This window comes from Neolamprologus multifasciatus, chromosome 20, assembly GCF_963576455.1.
Source record: "Neolamprologus multifasciatus chromosome 20, fNeoMul1.2, whole genome shotgun sequence".
Taxonomy (NCBI): domain Eukaryota; kingdom Metazoa; phylum Chordata; class Actinopteri; order Cichliformes; family Cichlidae; genus Neolamprologus; species Neolamprologus multifasciatus.
This window is the reverse complement of record NC_140458.1, coordinates 34,895,516-34,917,331: the sequence shown is the minus strand read 5'-3', so window position 1 is coordinate 34,917,331 and position 21,816 is coordinate 34,895,516. Positions and strand designations below refer to the sequence as shown.

The 21,816-nt window shown below is 40.7% G+C and overlaps 1 protein-coding gene across 1 annotated transcript in view; it reads right to left on the bottom strand.

Annotated features, from left to right (window-relative positions):
• LOC146495446 (rho-related GTP-binding protein RhoA-D) overlaps positions 1-21,816 on the bottom strand; it is a 23,533-nt gene extending 1,717 nt beyond the window's left edge. Inside the window, exons 1-4 of the mRNA XM_085146973.1 lie at positions 21,666-21,816; positions 3,829-3,984; positions 1,214-1,334; positions 78-208 (exon numbers count right to left, since the gene is read on the bottom strand). Coding sequence (XP_085003099.1) covers positions 78-208; positions 1,214-1,334; positions 3,829-3,984 — 408 coding nt within the window. The 5' untranslated portion in view covers positions 21,666-21,816. The remainder of the gene's footprint in view (positions 1-77; positions 209-1,213; positions 1,335-3,828; positions 3,985-21,665) is intronic.

Below are 21,816 nucleotides of genomic sequence, written 5' to 3'. Positions count from 1 at the left end.
TAAAATGTGGACATTTATCTACTGAGTAATTTTGAGAGGATGTGTTTCCTTTAACACAAACCCCCCAAATACAAGACCTGTTTCATCTTGGCCAGCTCTCTGCGTGTGTGTTCATCATTCCTAAGGTCCTTCTTGTTGCCCACGAGGATGATTGGGACATTGGGACAAAAGTGCTTCACTTCAGGTGTCCATTTCTCAGGAATGTTCTCTAAAAGATAAAGAAAAAATCCATATATAAAAATCAGAGCATTACTTTTGTACCAGACCTTTTTCCTCCTATGAGGACAGTCACTAGTTTCCCTTTTGACTGTGCACAAAAAAAATATACCAAGAGGTCACTGAGAGCTAGTGTCACACACACAGTCGACAAAACAGAGATTACATTTTGTGTTAGAGTAGAGTATCCTAAAGCATGGATGAGGAAATCAAAGACTGGCTGTAATGCTAAGTTACAACCCTTATTTTCACTCTTCTAAAAGACATTTATAGTACTTCATGACTTTTGTCTTCTCTGTGGCCATGGTAATGTTAAAGGTCTGACAACACAACAAAAGTAAACACAAGATCCCACACTACCGGTTGCTCCACATATCTAACCAAGCCCAGAGACTGCGACGCTCTGCTAAGCTTTGCTTAACACCTAAGGACTATAAAAGAAGTTCCCTGCTGAGATTTTGAGGAGATGCTGAGGTGGTAGAGGAAACTGCATTTAAAGGCTGCGCACAAAACCTCTCTGAAGAAATATATCCAAGTTTCCTGCATCTCATCCATAGTAACTGCATGTTCCTGGTGAACCCTCCAGTCCACGTCTACCACAGCAATCAAAGCTACAAAGGTCTGCTGATGCCCAGACTTCATTCCTCAAGTTCATTGAAGGAGCGACTGTAATCTTGAGTGTGCGTACATATTAATGCATCGTAATGCAGTTCAACCAGTCAAGTCATGACTTCTCCATGACAGTGGAAGATGGAATTTCAACAGCAGGTTACGATACCAATGAAATATGTGGGAAAACCCTTTGTAAGAAAATGTAGCCCCATGAGCAGATACAATCTGGAACATTTCCCTGCCAGGTGACCTTTGTTGTGAAGCAATCTTACAAAAGAATAATTCAACACTGTCTCAGGAACTCGGAGACTTTGCTTGTTGATTTCAGAAAAATATCTTAACTGGGGCACAGCAATGAACTACAACACTTTCACCGCCGCCTTACCTAAACTGTCGGGACTGTCTATGGAGAAACACATGAGGATTACGTCTGTGTCAGGGTAGGAGAGAGGCCTCAATCTGTCATAGTCTTCCTGACCTGCTGTATCCCACAATGCCAACTCCACCTGAGAGAGAGGAAGACAAAGAACAAAACATATGAAGCAAGCAGCTCCAACGCAGAGCGTACACCTGCTAGCATTAAAATACAGAAACAGATTACAGACAACAAAAGAAATCCCATTGGACATAACTGAGAACAACTCATTCCTCCACCATCGGGCCTAAACAGCAAGTCTGCAGAGGTGGAGGTGGTTCCCACAGGATCTCAGCTGTTAATCAAGCTGTTAGAAATCCCTCAGCGTCTCGCTTGCTCCAGATAAAAGAAAACCCTTGCAAAAATCATTTGCAAGAGGTCAGCATGAGCTGTAGCTCTAGTTACAATGCAACCACAAGGAACTACATAGGAATGTTTAGTACACACAAGCCTAGAAATGTCACTTCATGAGGAAATTACGGCTTTTTAAAAGTAAAAACTAAACTGAGGATTAAACTGCATTCTTTATGCATTTTATTCTTCTGCTGATTTCATTTGCAGTATTTTTACTGCTAATCACAGCTGGAGAACATCTTGATTGTACTCCAGAGTGCAACAACAGTACCTCAACAATTCTTCTGGGCTTTTCTTACATCTCACATGTTTCTTGTTGGCTCACAAGCTTCTTAGCAAGATTGCCCAGACACAGCACTTACAGTCTACCACAGGAAGGGTATTTTCAATATTTAATGAGATATAACACGTAAACTGTTGTAAAATAAGCTATTTCACACCAGGAAGAACCTCAGTCAGCTGCCTTTTGTTTCTATTACCAGTAGATGTCTCTCAGGAGTCGGGTTCCCAAGAGAAATCTTTTTTTCTTAGTAATGTTAACCGTAACGTAATATAAGGTGTAAGTCAAACAGTGTGTTATAAAATATTTCACTGCATCAAATAAAGTTGTTACATTTTAAATTCTTCCATCACATTCAACCTACTGAAGTCAAAACCAGCTGATCCCCAATTTTACAGCACAGGAAACAGGAACAGGAAACGGGACATTAGTCATGATGTATTAGGAGAGGGGTCCCGACCTTGCACAGGAAGGTGGCACTGATCCATTTCCTGTTGCTAGCTGGAGATCTGCGGCTTTATAACAATGAAATAGCACAAATATTCTCTCAGAGCAGGCACTTGTTGCCATCAATCTTGATGGGATGTGGTCCACAATCAACAGGGTCAAAGAGTGTCACATAAACCTGCCTGTTCCAAGAAACAGCTCAAATTTGCTCTTAGATTCTGCACTTGTGTAAATATTATATAAGCAAAAGTACTTAAGTAGTGAGAGTAGGAGTAATACCTCTAATATAAAATGTCTCCTATTAATATTATCAATACATTCACAGTGTAGTCAGTCGTTGCTCCTTTATTACAAAAGTATATCCTTATACTTTCATTTTCTTCATTTAATAACTGAAGGTTCACAGAGAACATTAGCACCCAAACCACAGGATAAACTATCTGCAAACTCGTTTTTTTGGACTCTTATTTGTTCTACTTTTCAGAAACAACCTAACTACTGTTTAAATGGCACCATACGAGAAACTTGGAGGGGAAACCTAACAAATGTCTTAAACAGTGACAAGGAGCTCCAACTAGATGCTGATGTTTTGTAAGAATCACAAATAAATGGCTGAGAGCCACTGAGTTAAAAAAAAAAGAAAAAAAGAAGCTTTTATTACCTTTCCAAACAAAAAATAAATGTCAAATGGAAACCCGAACCTCTTTTTAAGTGAAGTTGTTACAAATACACAAATGTCAAACTATTACTTCTATTTCAATAGTTTAAATTATTCATAGTCTTCAAACCGAAAACCGATATTTCAAATACGACGTATGTGCAAATTCCCTGCAGTTTGTGTGAGTCCGTGTGTGTTAATGAAACTGTAAGTGTTATTATTTTTGACAGGTTAACTGGTATGATAATAGTTATAGTTGTTTGTGCATGTTAAAGCTAAAGTTATGCCCGGATATCACGTTAGTAGGTTTATTTAATTATTTAATTAATTTGCACTAAGTTAATACCAGTGGCCAGAATCTCCTCCAATGACTATATCCCGCGGTTAAAGGATTTTTCTGTTGTTTATTGTTTAGTTTAGCTGTAGTTAGCTTGCCACATTCTTGCCTTAGTACTAGCAACTGGGAAGATGTGCGCTATTTAGCTAACTTCTGGTCTTACAGCGACCCCTTGTGGACATTGTAAAATATTGCTGTGTCTGAGTAGATGATGTGTTCTGATTGTTGCTTAGTTATCTTTGACCCTACTAATTATAGTATTACCTGTTTCTGTTTCCAGACAACCATGCTTATAGTCACCTATACTGCATCTGCCACAGTTATAAGTGCATATCTGGCTGTATCACAGTTGGATTTATCCCGGCGAGCCCTGCTGTAACCAGTTCTTCTGTGAAGCTTCATTAAAGACGGTGAACTAAACTCCTGGACTGCAGCAGTCTTTCTGACCGAAGACTTAGGCCAGACTTGTATACCCAGCACTTCCAGTACATATATATTCTACAACGTACCTGTTTGGTATCAACTTCAATGTCAGCGATGTAGTTCTCAAACACAGTGGGGACGTAGACCTCTGGGAACTGGTCCTTACTGAAGACAATAAGCAGGCAGGTTTTCCCACACGCACCATCCCCAACTATCACCAGCTTCTTTCTGATTGCAGCCATCTACAAAACAGAACAGTTTGATTAGTAAACACGTTTGTGATGAATAGTGAACTGGTGAGAATCAAGTGCTTTCAAACAGGGAAGGGAGGTGAAAAACAGAAAGAAATGGAAAAAAAAAAATCTGTTTTAGAGCTACAGCCTCTTTCCTGGGCTGAGAGGGAAGAGAGGAGGACAAGAGCCACAGACTTGGCAATTGTCTCACAAATCACCAAACACAAAGGTAAAGGAGAACAGATGTGCAGGGATGTGATTTCAGATGGATTTATAGAAAGAGTTGTAAAGAGTACAGTACAGCATAAAATACTGACGCCAGTTTGCCTGCATCGCCTGTGGTCTACATGCTGCTGTACATTCATGACCTCTGTGCCACAATCACATTTATAATGATCTTTAACATGTCACTTCTACATCCCTGTGGCCAAGTGATATACAGCTCACACTGGTTTGGTCTGACACCTCGATACTGCACACATTTCTCTTCTCTCATATCCCTGAAAGGTATAGATTTGAGTGAAATGTGGCTAGTCAGAGACCAAGAGGGACACACACACACACACAGATCTATAGCCATCTCCCACGGGCTGACAATAATGGAGGGAAGGCAGCCGGAGATGAGACAACGCACTGGCTGCCTGCCAGCAGCTTCAGCTTCCACCAGCCTCAAACTACCTGGACCAAGATTAGGATCAAAACCTCTGCAATCACTCAATCTCACACATTCACACATTCACACAGTCACACACACACACACACACACACACACACTATTTAAGTAATAACTGATGAAAGATGTAGTAATATCTCCCAATTATTTAAAGTAGTCACTTGAGATGATGAACCAATAAAGAACTATCACCAGATCTCCTGATTGTTTCTGTTTTATGACCTGCAGCACTATTTATTTTATTTTTTTTTGCTGGTAAAAAAATGAATGAATTCTACTTGCTCAACACTAGGGCTGCCACAAACGATTATTCTGATAGTCGACTAGTCACCGATTATTTTTGCAATTAGTCGACTAATCAGATCATCATCCATTGGACGTAAAACGTACAGCTTATTGCACCAGCAGCATCTGCTCTTATATAACTATCATTAGCTTACAGCTTGAAGTGTTTAAGGTATGTGCTAACTAAAAATAAAGACAAGATGATAGTTTATTAAATTTTAATGAAATTTGCAGATTGTTTCGGTGAAGTTTAATAAACTCCTTGCTATCTAAAATATAACAGGACACCGGAGTAAATTCTCCAGCATCTCACACTTCTGATAATCAGCTGTCTGCTTGACGTTTATTCATCTGTGTAAAAACTATAACTTTAATCTCAGCCAAACCGATTTACTCAGGAACAAATAAAATACTAAAAAAAAAGCCAAACAATAACATTTTTAAGTTATCGAAGTGACTTATATATCATGTTTACCTGAGTAGCGAAAGACAGCAGTGGGTTTGAAAACGATTTGCCGGAAGTCCGGTGTTCTCACGGCTCTAGTGAGCCTAGCCCCCGGCTAGCTATCGAGCTAGTGGCTAACAGACGTCTCCGAAAACGTCAGAGCGCTTTAGAAAATATGTGGTGTCTTGATAAACTGAGCAGATATTTGAGGTTTACACAGCTACATTCTCGCCTAAAAATATGTTAAACGTTTATTTTGTGACCCAGAAAGAATAATAAGAGTAATATTAAAATGAACTAGCTGCCGCCATTGTTGTAAACTGACCTGGGCCGCGCTATGAATTCTGGGACACAGCTTCTTCTTCTTCGGGGTTAAACGGCAGCTGGCATCCTTGTACATGCAGTGCTGCCATCTTCTGTTTCAGTCCGTTATGACACTCTTAAATCCTACTACTTATTCCTGCGTCTTTTGTGATCTTACAAAGCTTCAAACGACGCGTCGACTATTAAATCAGTCGTTGACGATTTTGATAGTCGACGTAATCGTGACTAGTCGACTAATCGGTGAACACAGTCGGGCTTTAGCAGTAAAGAGTCAGACATTTCCTTCAGGAGGCCAACTAACACAAGAGGATGACCTTTGGACTTGGTGGAAGTTTTGTTAAATAACTGTTTTGCTAGTTGAAAGGTGAGAATATCTCTGGGCTTGTTTCCTCTACTCCCAAATGACCAAACAAGGGATAAGGCACACACAGGTAGAAATGAAAACTCGTGGTGATTAATAAGCAGAAATACACCTGAGCACACGTTTAAGCACTCATTAGCCTCTTTCAGACAGAAATGGTGGTCTGTGTGGCTAAAAAGACCCCTGTTTATGTTGCCTTTGCTCATTCATACCAAACCAAACAAAAACAGCACTACAGTGCGTGCTTTCACATGGCATGCCAGCATCCCAGTATCAGAGGCATGACGCCCCAGTCCTTTGAGAAACTGGTCTGGGCACTTGGCAGCCATCTTGAAATGCCTCTGGGTTTTTAAAGCTTAACGACAAGTGTGTGTTTGTGTGCATCTGGGAGTGTTAATTCATACTCTGCTGATTATTTCTGCAAAAGTTCTTTACTTTTACCGCCATCTTCCTGTTGCAGGACGTTTCCACAGACTTAAATGCCACACCTCTCATTATCTTCCATATGAGTGCCACCAGGAAAAGCCAGTGACTCATCACTGCTAATCAAAAGTGCTATCAAATACTCATATCATTGAAAATAGAACAATAAACAAAGTTGTTTCCTTAAAAACGGTCTGTGGGTGGACCGCCGTGTCGTCGTGGACTCTAAACCTTCATAAAAGCTGAAGCTAACATTTTCTAATAGCTTCTGAAAGCCAACTTAAAATGAACCACTGACCCTGAACAAGCCTTCATTTCAGTCCTCCATCATGTTGTGGGCCTCTCCTCCCCTCGTGGGAATAACAGCTACTAATTTTTACCACGAGAATAAAAAGACGATTGTTCTGTTTCCTTTTTTCTCCTACACATTAAATCAGGACAGTGTGTTGTCAGTTTCTCTCCTGAGAGAGCCACCTGTTCTCTCTGATAGCAGGCTGCTGCTCCCCCATACATCATACTGTCACTGCCAGAGGGAAGACACACAAACTCATCCAGAAACACATGCACACGTGACGTGGAGCCACAGCGCAGCCCCAGAAAGCTTCACAAAATGGGGCTAGTCCTGCAGATTCTGTGCTGTGATAAAATAATGCGGCATATTGATGATCGTGGCACTCAGAGCAGGCTCCCCACTGTGACAGTGGCAGCAAATGGTGCTTACTGGGGATAATGGCCCCTTTACTTTGCATTAATGTGTCTGTGTGTGCATACTGTGCCAGGACAAGGACAGGAGCAGGCACAAGGGCTCATCCCCTAAATAAGAGTTACATATCGGTGTGTTCCATTACCCTTAGATTGTGGATACAAACAATTCACTTAAAACCCTCATACAATATTCATACCATACACTGTTATAAAATATTCACACATACAACATCTGCATTTTTTTCTCATGTATTATGCAAGATCAAAAGTAATACAGCAGTAAGTAAACACTAATAACCAGATTGACCACAAGGGGAGTCTTCTCAGAGATAAGTAGTGAACTGAGGCTTCTTTCATGAGGCAAGACAAGGAACCCTGATCGATTCATCACACCCTAAAAAGTTATTTATGTCATCCTTACACATTTAAATAACCACCAAGCATCGCCTCTGCTATTATCAATCATCTTTCTCGTTTATCTTTTAGACTCCTTTAAGCGACTTCCTGGTAAGAACAACATGAGAGCAACTGATGCAGGAGAGGAAGAAGTGAAGCTTGTGGGACTTCACTTGTTATTTACCATCATTCTTCCTCACTGAGTTTCTTCCACTGGGTCATTTTCAATAAGCTTTACTGGAAACGGAGCAAACAACCATTTTGTGTTACAGTAGTAACATTGTCCATGTTGATCACTGCACAAAGGCCTCCCATAGTTATGCATGTTAGGTTAATTGGTGTACTGCTTGTAGCTTTGAATGTACACGTGGCTGTAGGCAGTGTTGCCAACTCCTCAGTAAGGAAAATCGCTATTGGCTGTCCTAAAAGTCGCTAGAAGTCGCTAAATGACGTCATCACCTAATTTGCATAATTGGTCATGCTAATGTAATTGTAACCTACGTTGTTGGAGAGAGAAATAACATTGTGGACGAGACAAAGTGATGCATTTAGAATTTATTTAGAACTACAAATTAAATTTCTTTTAGCAATTATTGTTTTTTGTAATGTCTTTCACGTCTTTTTTTAGCGACTTTTTTTAGAAAAAAAGTCGCTAGGGGGTCTGAAAACTCGCTAAATATAGCGACAAAGTCGCTAAGTTGGCAACACTGGCTGTAGGGGTGGGCGATATAAACGATATACGATAGAAACGATATAAATTTGGCCAATGATAGAGATTTTGACTATATCGCGATAGCGCATGTTGATGATGTCATCAAGCTGCGCCTGTTTTGGTCGAAAGCATCGCAGCGGCTAAAACCATTATCATCGGCAAATTATGGCGGGCGACAGTCACAGCAAAGAGATGAAGCACTTTTGAAATATGGGGAAAGCCAAAAACTGCGCTTCCTCCACTTCCCTACCACTGATTCATTAATGTTGAATTCTCTGGCAGCTGCTCTGTTCCCATGTTGTTGCAGTATATTAATAACTAACCTCGTATTGTGGATGAATAATCTCAGTTGTTCTCCTGACTTTAGTTTGGTCCGTGTATAACATCCTGCTATGTGATTGCATTTGTCCCTGACCACCAGAATCCCTCACGTTAACTTTTATCAAGTGGAAAAAAGTTGGTTCATCCTCCAGCTTCACTGTGCTAATGTTATGCTAACATAGCTGTGTTGCTAGCAATCACGTAGCACAACATTATATACCAGGTAGTCCAACTTCAGTAACCCTGCAAACGTCACTGCTGTTTAGTTTTCTGTCTTTATTTATGTTGGAAGTGATAGCAGAGCTGTACGTTTGAATTAGTTTCAAAAATCTCTCAGTCAGAACATGGTATGAAATGTTTAGGTGTAAACTAGCGAGCTAACTTCCTGTTAACTTCTAACTCTGTTAAATGTAATAACTTCTGTTTTCATGGATGCTTGTATGTTAAACTTAATTGTTACACCTGGTAAAGCAGCAACGCTGATGATTTAATTAAAGACGAAAGAATTTAGACCGTTTTTTACTCTGTGTTCGTTTGACTTTGGGACCTGAACAGGACGGAGTTTTGGACCCAGATTACTCCGTGAAGCTCCTCACTACGGCAGCCGTAATGCTCTGACAATCCATCAAGCAGTGCGGCTTACCAAAGTTGTACTAAAAAACTTTTTAACAGATTTCTGCAGCCAAAATCGGTTCGAGGTCAGTAAGCACAACCAGAATTCATACATAAGCCACACTCTCGATTTTAGAGGAAATTAAAGGATTTTAAGTCCTTATAGTGTGGAAAATACGTTATACAGAAGAAAAGAATATATCGCGATATATATCGTTACCGCACGTGCTTCAAATTATATCGCGATATGGATTTTAGGCCATATCGCCCAGCCCTACGTGGCTGCATTTAAAACACTTAAAAAACTACAATGAAACCACAACATTAACCTCATAAAAAGCAATTGCAAGAAATCTCACCCTCAATCGCCTACAGTTTTATTGTAACATGTTATGCCATGTTCAAAAATCAGTAAGTGTGCCTTGGGTGTGTCACATTTACAAGAATGGGATCCGTGATGTCACAGTGGCCTTGCACCTTAAACACAAACATCAACTGTTAAGTTTTGGGTCCAAGTAAACTTTACGGCCATATTTGAGAAAATTCCACTCAAGGCGCTCTTCATATATCACGTTTACAAAACATGTGACCAGTCTATGTCGAAATGCACTTGTGAATAACTGCACTGTAGCAAGCTCTGTGTGGTACTACGATCACTGCTGAACAAGCTACACAGAGCCAAAGGCCGAGCTGAAGAAGAATGACAACATATCCTGACTGATGAGCCATAGTGCACACGCAGAGACTGAAGCACACGAGCCTCAAACAGGTCATATCTACGTGCGTGTTCACACGTGTCTCAGGACGAATGAGCCCGTCTTGCATAATATTTGCCCTGTGTGGAGTAGCAAAGGACAAAGTTCTCATTTCCCACACAAGCAGCACAGATGCCGTTTTCTCCCTCATTTCTCCTCGCTGGCAGGTTGTGACTCATATCTGCAGGGGTAACACATTAGCGAGTCTTGTTCACTTCAGGTGGTGGGGGTAAAAAAAAAAAAAAAACAACACAAAAATTGTCATGAAACACCAGGAGAAGAACTAAGACTAAAATAAATAAATAAATTTAAAAAAATCTTCCTTTGAAGTATGGACTGACCTCTAATCACAAACTCAAGCCACTCAAACAACCCTACACATTTGATTTACTATCATGTACAGCAGAGGAGGGTGATTTAATGTTTTATATTATTTTATTTGGCTCACGATCTCAATTATTTAATGAACTGCATAAATCTCATCAAGAAATCTATTACAACAATTTCAAAACTGCTCCAAATCAACAAAGCTAGATTATTTGTTGTGAAACAGTGAGGACAACACTAAATATGATGCAATGCAAAGTTGTAAGTTATTAAACTGAAGACAGTGTGGCAGCCAACAAAACAAGAGGGCAAACAAGTATTCAGAAAGACACGGACGCAGCAGAGATATTTCTGATCACAGCTTTCAGTGAAAGCAAAAAACGTTTTAGAAGGAATTTAATGTAGCTCATCATTCTTCACCAAAAGATGGTAATCATCTTCATCAGCTCACCCCAAACCTTTAAACAGCTTCTTCCAATAACACCAACCAGGCTTGGCTCAGTGTCACTGCTTTGGGGGTTTTCCATTTGGAGGTAGTTAGAGCTGGGCGATAGAATGATAACGATATGTATTGCGAAATAACTTTTTCTCGATAGAAAAGTTAAACTATTGTGATAGACCTCACCGCTCTTGTCCTCTTTAAAAAAAAAAAGAAAAAAAAGGAACAGCCAATCCAAATTAAGTAGCGCAGAGCCGAACCAATCACAGCCGCAGCGTCATGTCACGTGACTTGTTACGTACAGCACAAGTGCCAAGCCGCACATGTGTATTTGTTTGGGAAGCAGCCAGCCGCCGTGCCGCCCGGGTAATGGAGGAAATGAGTGTGGCGACTAGAGAAAAATCAACCGAGCGTGACCGAAGGTTACCGAAGAGAAAACAGATGATGGTTCCAATGACGGAGAGATTGTCGAACAGAAGAGCCACAGAAGTCCCGTAGGTGAAGGTATTTCTGCTATTTCAAGTCTGACAAAAACAGAGTAGCGCGCACTGTAAATGTGCCGAAAGCAAGTCTGGAAATACAATAAAGTGGTGCATGCTCAGTCTCTGACTGGAAGCGCTAATTCGTCATTCGGCTTTTGTCAGACTAAAGTAACTGTTAAACTGTTTGAAAAGCTCAGCTATACAAGGAGAGATCGAGAATTTCCTTTTAGTTCTCAGTTTATTTGATATTGACAAACGTTGGTCAATTTTGTCTGTTCTTCTGTAAAACAAACTAAGATTTATTTTTAGAATTAATATTTTGTTTCTAAGTGGAATTGACAATTTAGTAGTTTTGTTTGTTCTGTTTTGAAACTTACACGCTGCCTTTTGTGTAGTTTGCAATATTTGCCTTTATTTATCTGAAAAAGTCTCATGTTCCTTAAGTACATCTACCCTGTTGAACTTATTATGGGAAATAAATATTTAAATCAAAACAAGCTGCTGATTGTTTCACATTTTACTTGTGAGCAACGGCACATTTAAATCTTACAAATAGAGTTATTTGGCTTATATCGTGATAAATATCGTTATCGCCTGAAATGAAAAAAACATACCGTGATATGAAAAAATCTTATATCGCCCAGCTCTAGTGGTCGTACCTGGGAACAGGTACTTTTTTTTTTGGTACCTACTTGGATGCAGTTTCAATCAAGCTGAGTCGAGCTAAAAATAAGACATCAACAGACCGCATGCCACCGATTGACCACTCCTTCACAAGATTCAAACCTGCCATTTTTGGAATTAGGCAAACACACAAACCAACACTGTGCTTCAATGACGAGGTGCAGACGTTACCATGGGTTTAGCAGACGGTATGCCATCACCTCCATGTCATCCACTGTTTGTTTTGTGTTGCATACAAATGACATCACAGGATTTTTTGGGCCGTGTTACTGTAATGATCCCACCCACATTGATGTGGTGCTCGACTGCAATGGAAAAGGACAGAGTACAGTAGAGCAGAGCCGAGTAGGCGCAAGTGAAAAGAGGCATAGATGGCCCAGCGGATTTCAATTTCCTTCTCTTGATGTCTCGAGCGTGCCAGCTGCTGTATAACACCCTGCTGTGCTGTTGAAAAGCACAGCGCTGTGAGGGGGTGAAGCAACTGTGAAGCTGCATTTAGATTTTTGTTAACAGGCAGCTGTTTTGCGTAATTGGTACTGCGGAGTTCAACACCATCAGAGCTGATATGGGTTTAAAAAAAGCTTTTGTTTCCAGAGGAGCTTCAACTTTTAAAAAATGACTATTTGAACATCAATATTTTATTCTTGCCACAACGAACATTTCTGTGTTCTACGAAACACATTACAAAAATCATCATAAACCACTTTAATGTCCATATAATGCTCATCACCTGTGTATTCTGCAGTATATCACTCTGCCAATGTAGCCAAACGACAACGAAGGGCTTTAACTTTACTAGACAACGATTAGTGCTGGATGACATGTCAGCATTGTTACAATGGATTTTTGAAAAAGTCTAAGACAATATCATTTATATTGACATAGACTGGTGCTGTTACATAAAACTGCAGCAGCGTTTGCATCTCTACTTCAATAAACTCTTTGACTTATGCAACTCCACCCCCACTCTCCATCCTCATCATCTGCTGGGCATCTCTAGAGGAGATGCCCGGTGTGGGCGCAACAAAAAAAGAATATCTCCAAGTTTGAAGATGTATGTTAACTTAATGATACAACAGCAAGTTCGTATAAACAACCTACTGAGGAAAAAGTCACCCAGAGACATCAGTATAAGTTTTATATTTCAGGCTTCGTTAGGTCAGAAGTTTAGAGATGTGGGCTGCACATTTGAAGCTATACAGCAGTTAGCTTGACAGTTAAACTGCTGAAGATATTATACATTAATCACATTTAATGTGTCACAAATACCTCAAGCAGAGGACGTGAGGAATGCACACGTTCACCTCCCCCTCAGAAACATGCCACAGGCATTATCGTGCCTCGTACATTCCTGTTAGTCATGTCGTCTGCCGGATGTCTTCCAAAATACTAGATCACAACTCAGACTGAAGAGAGAGCACACAGGCCCAAACAGGCAAAACTGGGGTGATTCAGGACAAATCTGTGAATACGACTGAAGATCTGTACAAACAAGCCCACTTTCCATCAAGTCTGAAGAAGCAGGAAAAGGGCAGAAACATACTTGTTCTGAGTGCAAACAGAAAAAATTATCTGAGTGTCTGAACTTCCTGTTGTTCAGAGGCAGGGAGAGGATGCTCAAGCTCTCATCTTCACTTAAAGAGACTACCAGCATCTGACCAAAGGTGGGAAAAAATATAGAATTAGTTGATCATAAAATCATCATTTTACTCGTCTGTAAATCCTCCATGTGACCAGATTCATCTCCCATATTTTCCTTTTCCATGGAAAGCAGCACAGCACACCCCTGCTACCTGTAACCTGACTGTCCAGGTGATGTATGAACAAACAGCTGTTAAAGAAAAATATTAACTGGGTCGTTCACATTGTGACACAGTGGTTGGCCAAAGCTGCAAAGTGCATTCCATGTGATGATTAATGTCGGGTCACTAAGCGCTCACACACAGCCCTGTCAGACTGTAAAAATGTGGGACTACATAAGAGGAATCTCTCACCTACTTTCAACACCCCTCACCCTTTTCTTCTGAACACACAACATCCCTCTACAGCATCTCTAACTTTCTTTCTGCCAGAAAACAAACAAACACATTTTCTAGGATCATCGATGTTTTCAAGTCAATCTGAGGATTACTTTCTTGATTAATTGATTGATTAATTAATTGTGTGATGTCTGAAATGTAAACATGAAATTAATGTGAGCTGAAGTAAAAAATGACAGAGACAGCAAAACTAAGTTTCAGTGCAAAGGCGATCGGGGACTATCCGTCTACCTGCAGGGAGTGTAAGCCATCGATGGAGACAGTGTACAAAGTATGTGGTGCAACCAGTCTGTGGGCTACTCCTGTTTATGCTGCCATTGGATTGTCAACTAGCTGTAGAGAAGAGTGACGTTATAACATTACAAAGAGTGTTAAAAACAATCAGAAGTGTCTGCTGCAGCCACTGTGTACACTTTTTCAAGCTGTATTATTATGATTATCATTTTATTTTTTACATTTTTAAATATATTTTTAATCTTTAATAGGGTTTCTGTGCTTCTCCCATTCCTGGTGAAGTTGCATAGTCATCCACGACCAGTGCAGTTGGGATTTTGGAGGACTGCATGGCAGCACGTTTGCAATGGGTACAAACCTCTTTCTGTACACTGTCTTTGTGGAAACCCATATGCAAAACAAACAACATTTTTGGTCCTATAAATCACACATTACGGAAAAGTACAAACAGGATTCAAAGCACATCACAAAACTACAGCTACATTCCAAAACCAGGCGATCGTGTCTCAAGAGTTGGGAGTTCGTCTCGTAATCGGAAGGTTGCCGGTTCGAGCCTCGGCTTGGACAGTCTCGGTCGTTGTGTCCTTGGGCAAGACACTTCACCCGTTGCCTACTGGTGGTGGTCAGAGGGCCCGGTGGCGCCAGTGTCCGGCAGCCTCGCCTCTGTCAGTGCGCCCCAGGGTGGCTGTGGCTACAATGTAGCTGCCATCACCAGTGTGTGAATGTGTTTGTGAATGGGTGAATGACTGGTTGTGTAAAGCGCTTTGGGGTCCTTAGGGACTAGTAAAGCGCTATATAAATACATACTATTTACCATAATAATTAAGTCAATTAACCTGTTCTCATAAACAACAACTCAAAAATGAAAGTCGATTAATTACCAATCCCTAAGTGGGGCCATGCATAACGCTGATCAGCATTTTTCTTAAATTTCCTTAAACATTGTCATTAAAAAACATTTACATTATTTTTTGCCAATCAACTAATCTATAAATGGTAAATGGCCTGCATTTGTATAGCGCAGACGTTCCCAAAGTGTGGGGCCCGCCCCCTAGGGGGGGCGCAGAGCCATTGCAGGGGGGGCGCGGCATGAAAAGGGAAAAAAAAAAAAAAAAAAACAACGCTTGGACACTGCTAGCATGGGGCGCCCACACAAACGCAAAGCAGGAGATGAAGCATCGCTGAATATGTTTCCAAACCAACTTCATTCTAAGCCAAAGACTAGAAAATATGGTGAAGCAAATCTTCCCTTTGATTTTACCTGCACAAGTGCCGAGGTAGGTCTCCCTGCAGGACTGGTTTTCCCTTTGTCGGGAGCAGCGCTGGGCTGTTTAAATCAAGGACAAACAGTATCCCACATTCTTGATTTGTAGTTCACAAACACTTGTTGTAATGACTAACTACTCCTGACATTTTGGAGATGCTAGCTCTTTATACAGTAAAGTTACAGCGGGATACAAATAATATCAGGCTGATCCTGCCACAATTTATTCCCCGGTTCAAATCACGGACAAACAGCATCCAACAGTTGTTTATGTTTTTGAACCCATTTTGCACAGAGAGGCATTTTTTGAAAAATGTATTGATAGCAATGTTGAATATTATTACACAGGAAAAAAAACAACTACATGTAAAATAATTACACCGTGACGCCTCTGCCTTTCTATATGGAGGGACAGTAACTGCGTGTGTAAGCGTATAAAACCTGCAGATAGTCAGATTAACAGTATTTTGTCTCTATCTGCCATTCTGCAATTCATCTCATGTAAACAATAACGTGGCGCACAGCGTGACGTGAAAAAAGGCACATACCTTTGACGTTGCATGACGAACTCTATATTCCTCGTCCACACATAAACGCAAAAAAGGAGTTTTAAAAAATCTCCATTCTCGGTGATTCGAAACGCCGTTTATGTGTGGACGAAACAGCTGCGTTTTTAAAAATACCCGTGTAGGTGCGGACGTAGCATAAAAGACTTTATTAGTTTATTTTCTTGCTACCTGCATATTACTTGTATTTGCTTAATTGTTTACTAAATGTTTGAGGTGTGAAATAAACCGCAATGGAGCAAAATATGGGTGTGTGTGGTTGGAGGATGTGTTCTTGCGTGCGCGCGCGAGGGGGGGGGCGCGAACATTTTTCTTGTAAAACAAGGGGGGCCCAGCAAAAAAGGTTTGGGAACCACTGGTATAGCGCTTTTCTCAGTCCCTAAGGACCCCAAAGCGCTTTACACTACATTCAGTCATTCACCCACACAGTCACACACAGGCAATGGCAGCTACGTTGTAGCCACAGCTGCCCTGGGGCGCACAGACAAAGGCGCCCCAGGACACATACAAAGTATGTCACATATAAATCAAATGTGACATACTGATTATAAACCAAAGCACTAACAAACAAAGTGTAAATTATTGGTAGTCTAAATACAGCTGATATTTTGAACTGTGTCTTAAAAGCACTTTCAGTATTACAACTGACAATTTCAGATTTTTCATTAATCTGCTTTGATGAATTGCTTCATTAAAACAAACCCACCTGTAATACCCAACATTCACATTCACCAAGCACCTAGCCATGCAATCTGCAAGAACACATCATTATAATGAGCTCACTAAATTAGAGTGGTGTCCTATAACAGGAAGCCACTGTTTCAACAACTCAGATTGTGAAAATTCTTCCCACCTTGATATTCCATCATCGACTGCGAGTGATTTTATTGCAAAGTGGAAGTGTTAAGGAACAACAGCAACTCAGCCGTGAAGTGGCAGACCATCTAAACCATCTAAACCATTAACGTCAGCACAAAAACATGTGCCAGAAGCTTTATGGCACGGGTTTCCAGGAGGAGTACCTCCTCTTGGTAAAATGTGAAGGCAGCCCCAGAACTTTTATCCCTCGAGTCCATGTAGTTCGTCATCCAGGTCATGGTAATAAGAGCTAGGAAAGAAATCGACTGGACTTCTTTCAGTTTTGTAAAGACATTTTCCCTCTCAGTTCTGAACTGAAGAAGCATCTTGTATTAGAGGTAAAATGTCTTCATGTTGAGTCACTTTCCTTCCAAGCTACTTAGACTTTTATCTCTAGAGTATATCCTAATATACTGGTCAGCCAAGCTAACATTTTCAAGGTTGAATCAAACTTGAGAGCAGAAGTGACTGCTCAAGATCCAGGCCAGGCAAGGAGCTAAAGTCAGAGAACCTAGCTGGAGCCCAAAATAGGACAGAGCCATTGAGACTCACCCAACCCAATTTATCACAGTGCACACAACTCGGCTGAGAGCAGAGGACGAAAGAGAGAAATCTCACACAGAATCATCCCTTCACCCGCCTCTTGGTTGCAGTACAAACAAAAGTCAGAAAGCTGCAGGGAGGAAAGCGAAGCACTGTGGTCAAAACTAGAACACGAGTTGCTGCAGCAGCAAACGATATGGAGAAACTTAAAAGCATTAAAGTGCAGTAACGAGGCCTTTGATTAATATTCCATGAGTATAAAATAAACAAATCTTTGAATTAGTCATGGGCTGTCTTGGGAAAATAGCTAATCAGGACTTGGATAGAAATGAGGAATGCATTTTCGCTTTCCAAGATTATAAAGTGTGCATATGCACAGACACGCACCACCTCAGCTCGGCGTGGTGCAGGAACCGACTCGATTGCACCCTGTTCCTAACTCTGTTTGCTCTTTTAGCTCCTCTTTTCTACCCATCCTCCTCCTCTTGTTCTCAATCAGCCCTCATCTCATCCCATCCCTCGCGTTCTCCCTCTCTCTGTGTTGCAGTGTGATGTCACCATCAGGGAGCTAATGTTGCATATCCTTAGGGCGCCGCATCCCTGCTTCTCTCTGATTCACACGCAGCACAAATGAAATCTGAAAACGAAAGCTGACACACATGTGCACAGCCTCTATGGAGCCAACTGTGTCTCTCATCTGTCCTGTCAGCCTGTGAAGCTGTGTGAGAAGCGAGTGCATTTTATCGAATCTAGCACTGAATCCTCTGAAATGGCTCATCAAATCTTATTAGGTTTAGCCATCAACAGTTGGAAGCAATTGAAAAGAAAAGAACTACAAACCAACTACAAAGGCCTGATCTTTAGTGGCTGACAAGAAGAATCAAAAACATTTTTTTACACTGTCTGAAAAGATGGATCCAGTTAAAAGCTGCAGTCCAATTAGGCTAAAAACTGAAGCGCCAATTGCACAACTATTAGGATTGAAAGAATATAAACGGAGGTTTGCAAAGAACAATTATGTTCATTATTGATTTTCAAGATTAGTCCATATTGTTTTGGCAATGCAGTGTAAAGAGGACTTCTTTTAATGCAGTCAGTACTACAAAAGACGGGGAAAACCCCCCAGCAGAAATCAAAACTGATAACTGGTGACACCAACTGACAACATTTACCAAAGAGCAGCCAAACTTTCTGCTGGAGCAAAAACAGTGTCGATCCAAGCAGTTTCCCAAAGGGAATCTTGACTCAACATGGAACAGGCTACAAGAGTCTGAGAGAGCAGTACTTCTGAAGCCTGTCAGAAGAAAAAAAATGTTTACATTATCCTTTTAAGGCTTCCTGAAACCTCAAACCCCAAGATCCAAACAGGAAACACTCCCAGACTTTTTTTTCTCTTTTTTGTCTGCATGCTGCCCATGTGTGGTACACCCCACATCCAACGCATGCAATCTTCCATGCAGCCATGCTTGTCGATTGCAGACAAATGACTAGAAAACTGAAAAACACATGTGCCTAAAGGGAATTTTTTTCATCAGTGTGTAAAACAAGCTCTAGTTTTTCAGTTTCCAGGAAGACTGGCTTTCTTGGAAATCGCTACTAATGGAAGGTGGTCTATTCTAATACTTGAAGATCTATAAGCACATCAGCTGAAAAACACCTATGGTTTTAACAACCTTCGAACTCCCCATAGAAAGAAAAGAGATCAAATCTCAGCACTCAAATCTAAACAAACCTTCCCATTTTTAGCACCAACTTCCTAAATCTTTGCGTTTTACGTTTTTATCGAGTGCTAGTACGGTAGTGTGCTTCCTAAAGGTTAGGTGGCTGCAATCAAGCAGAGCAGGTCAGTCAAATGCCAAGAGGAACAAAACGAGGTGCAAACACCAGGGTGAAAGGACCTCTGGCTATAAAGGCATACATGCAGCTTTTGATCCACATTAGTCTTTCATGAAAGCTTTCATGACCTACAAAGCTATTCAGCTGTCTGTCTGGCTCAGAACTGGAAAAAGAAGACAAAAGGTCACATACTAAAATAAATAATAAATGGGTCTTTGGCAGTTCCATCAGTTGGAGACAACGTCTTATTTTTATAGGAAATATAAAATAAACAAAGTTCTCTGTAAGTATTTTAGGACAACTTAAATCCTACACAGAACAAAGCCTGTTCCAGTAAAAGTTAAGGCCTAATCAACGTGTAGTTGTCCATTTGTTTTTTTACTTCCCCTCAAGTCGAGCTTTTCTGCCGTAAACAAAACTGATGAGCGACTGGAGGAAATGTGAAATTTTCTCATTGGCTAATGATTTGTGACTCTAATAACGACCATATTATCCAACCTATTTCTTTTATTCTGTATAAAATGAAACTAGCAACCAAGACCATAAAGATAATAAAAGTGTTAACTGAGGTCACACGTGAAGGGAGCCGAGGACTTATTTCCCATAGATGTCTATACAACCGAAAGTCTCTCTGCAGCCAGAAGAGTCGCCCCCTGCTCACTATGAACCCCCCCAAAAAAGACAGTTCGAGGCACTTCTCAAACCCAGAAGCTATATCCCTCTTTTACACCGTCTATGCTTCTGATTAATAAGTGGATTGGGTAACCAGTCGATCGACAGAAAATTAATTAGCAGCTAAGTTTGATTTATCCTCCTCATTCAAGCAAAAACAATAAGCATCAACATGGCGCTTTGCATGCAACATTTTACAGACCAAACAATTAATCAAGAAAATAACTCTCAGCTTAATTAGTAATGAAAATACCGCTAAGGATGCCTTTACTGCCTTTGTAGCTGGTTATTATATTTACACAGCTTAAACTCTTTGTGGAATTGCTGTGATTAGTGATGCAATATAAACAGTAAGAATTATGTGTAATCTGGGTTATCATGTTTATCCAGCGCATTATCGGAAAACCTTGCAATGCATTAATTAATGCTGTGTTTTAACTTCATAATATCTGTATGGATTCTGTGTGTGTGTGTGTGTACTCCACTCCATCGTCTACAACAATATCCCTACTTTTTCAGCCCTAACACTGTGGATTACATCTCGTCACACAGCCACATCCTTTAATACCTCAGATCGGGGATTTCCTTTACATTTCCCTGCACTGCACTGATTTTGTTTTGCTTGTTACACTGGGCAACACTTTCACTTCTGTCCACTACCTGCTGGGTCAGCAGTTCTGCTAAAAAAAAATGCATATATATATATATATATATATATATATATATATATATATATATATATATATATATATATATCTCATCACATCATTCTTCCACAAAAATATTTATCACACACGCGCGCAGCGGACAAACCGAGAAGACCGTTTTCGAGGACTCTTCACGTGCAACATCCTGAGTGTGCGCGTCAGCCTCTTAAGATGGGAGCAGCTGAGTTGAAGAATAGCAGAGTTTTGCCGATTTGACTCTGGCGCAGTCCCAAATACCGGCAGTGCAGTTTTGTTATGGTGAACATGCCAAGACAAGGGAACAAGTCGCTGTTGAGATGTGAGGGTCTGCGCTACAGAAGCCGAGCAGCACAACAAGGGTGTGGTGACTGCCAGAGAGGAATTTCCTCGGGACACACGAATGTATTCTTTGTGTTTTTAACAGTTTGGGTTTTTATTTTAGTTCAGGTGAAAAGGACAGACTTCTGTCACCAAATAATAATAATGATTACATTTTTTTAAAGCCACACAGTCGGTATCATGTATTCGAATAATTGAGCTTTCCGAGTGTTCCTGCCTAAAAGAAATAAAGAAAAAACAAAAAAACATTTTGTTCCAGCTTACTGGACAAACAGGTTCTCAAACAGGAAGAAGTTTTTCACAGCAATTAAAGACTGACTCTAAGGCTCCACAGTTAAAGTCCATTTAGTTCAATTGCGCAAGTATCGAGTGCGTAGAAAGGCAACAACAACATCTTCTTTAGGATATGGTTGGAGAAAAACAAACAGGTGTGTCCTCCGTGTGTCCTTCTCCTTTGCCCCATTTTAAACATAATAATAAAAACAATAATAAACGAACAATAATAACCTTAAAGACTGCTGGAAAACTTCTAAACAAGTAACAGGTTTCAACTCACCGAGGTGCTGCTGGAATCTTAAATGACTAAGGTTATCTGTCCACTCGCAGCGGTGCTTCTTAACTACTTTTCCTTTCAGTCTCAAGCGCTTTATTCACTCTACAAGCTCTCGGAGCTTAATAAGCGTAAGTATAGAAGCATTTATTTCCTTACCTCTCTCTCAGACGTATCCTCTCAAAGTAGCGAAGAGCTCCGTGTTTCCCCTCCTGTGGTCGCCCTTTTTCCCGAGGAGCCGTAATCAGAGTGAACGGCCGAGAAGCAGCTTACAGATTACTGACTAGCCCCTCCCTCTCAGGTGCATTCA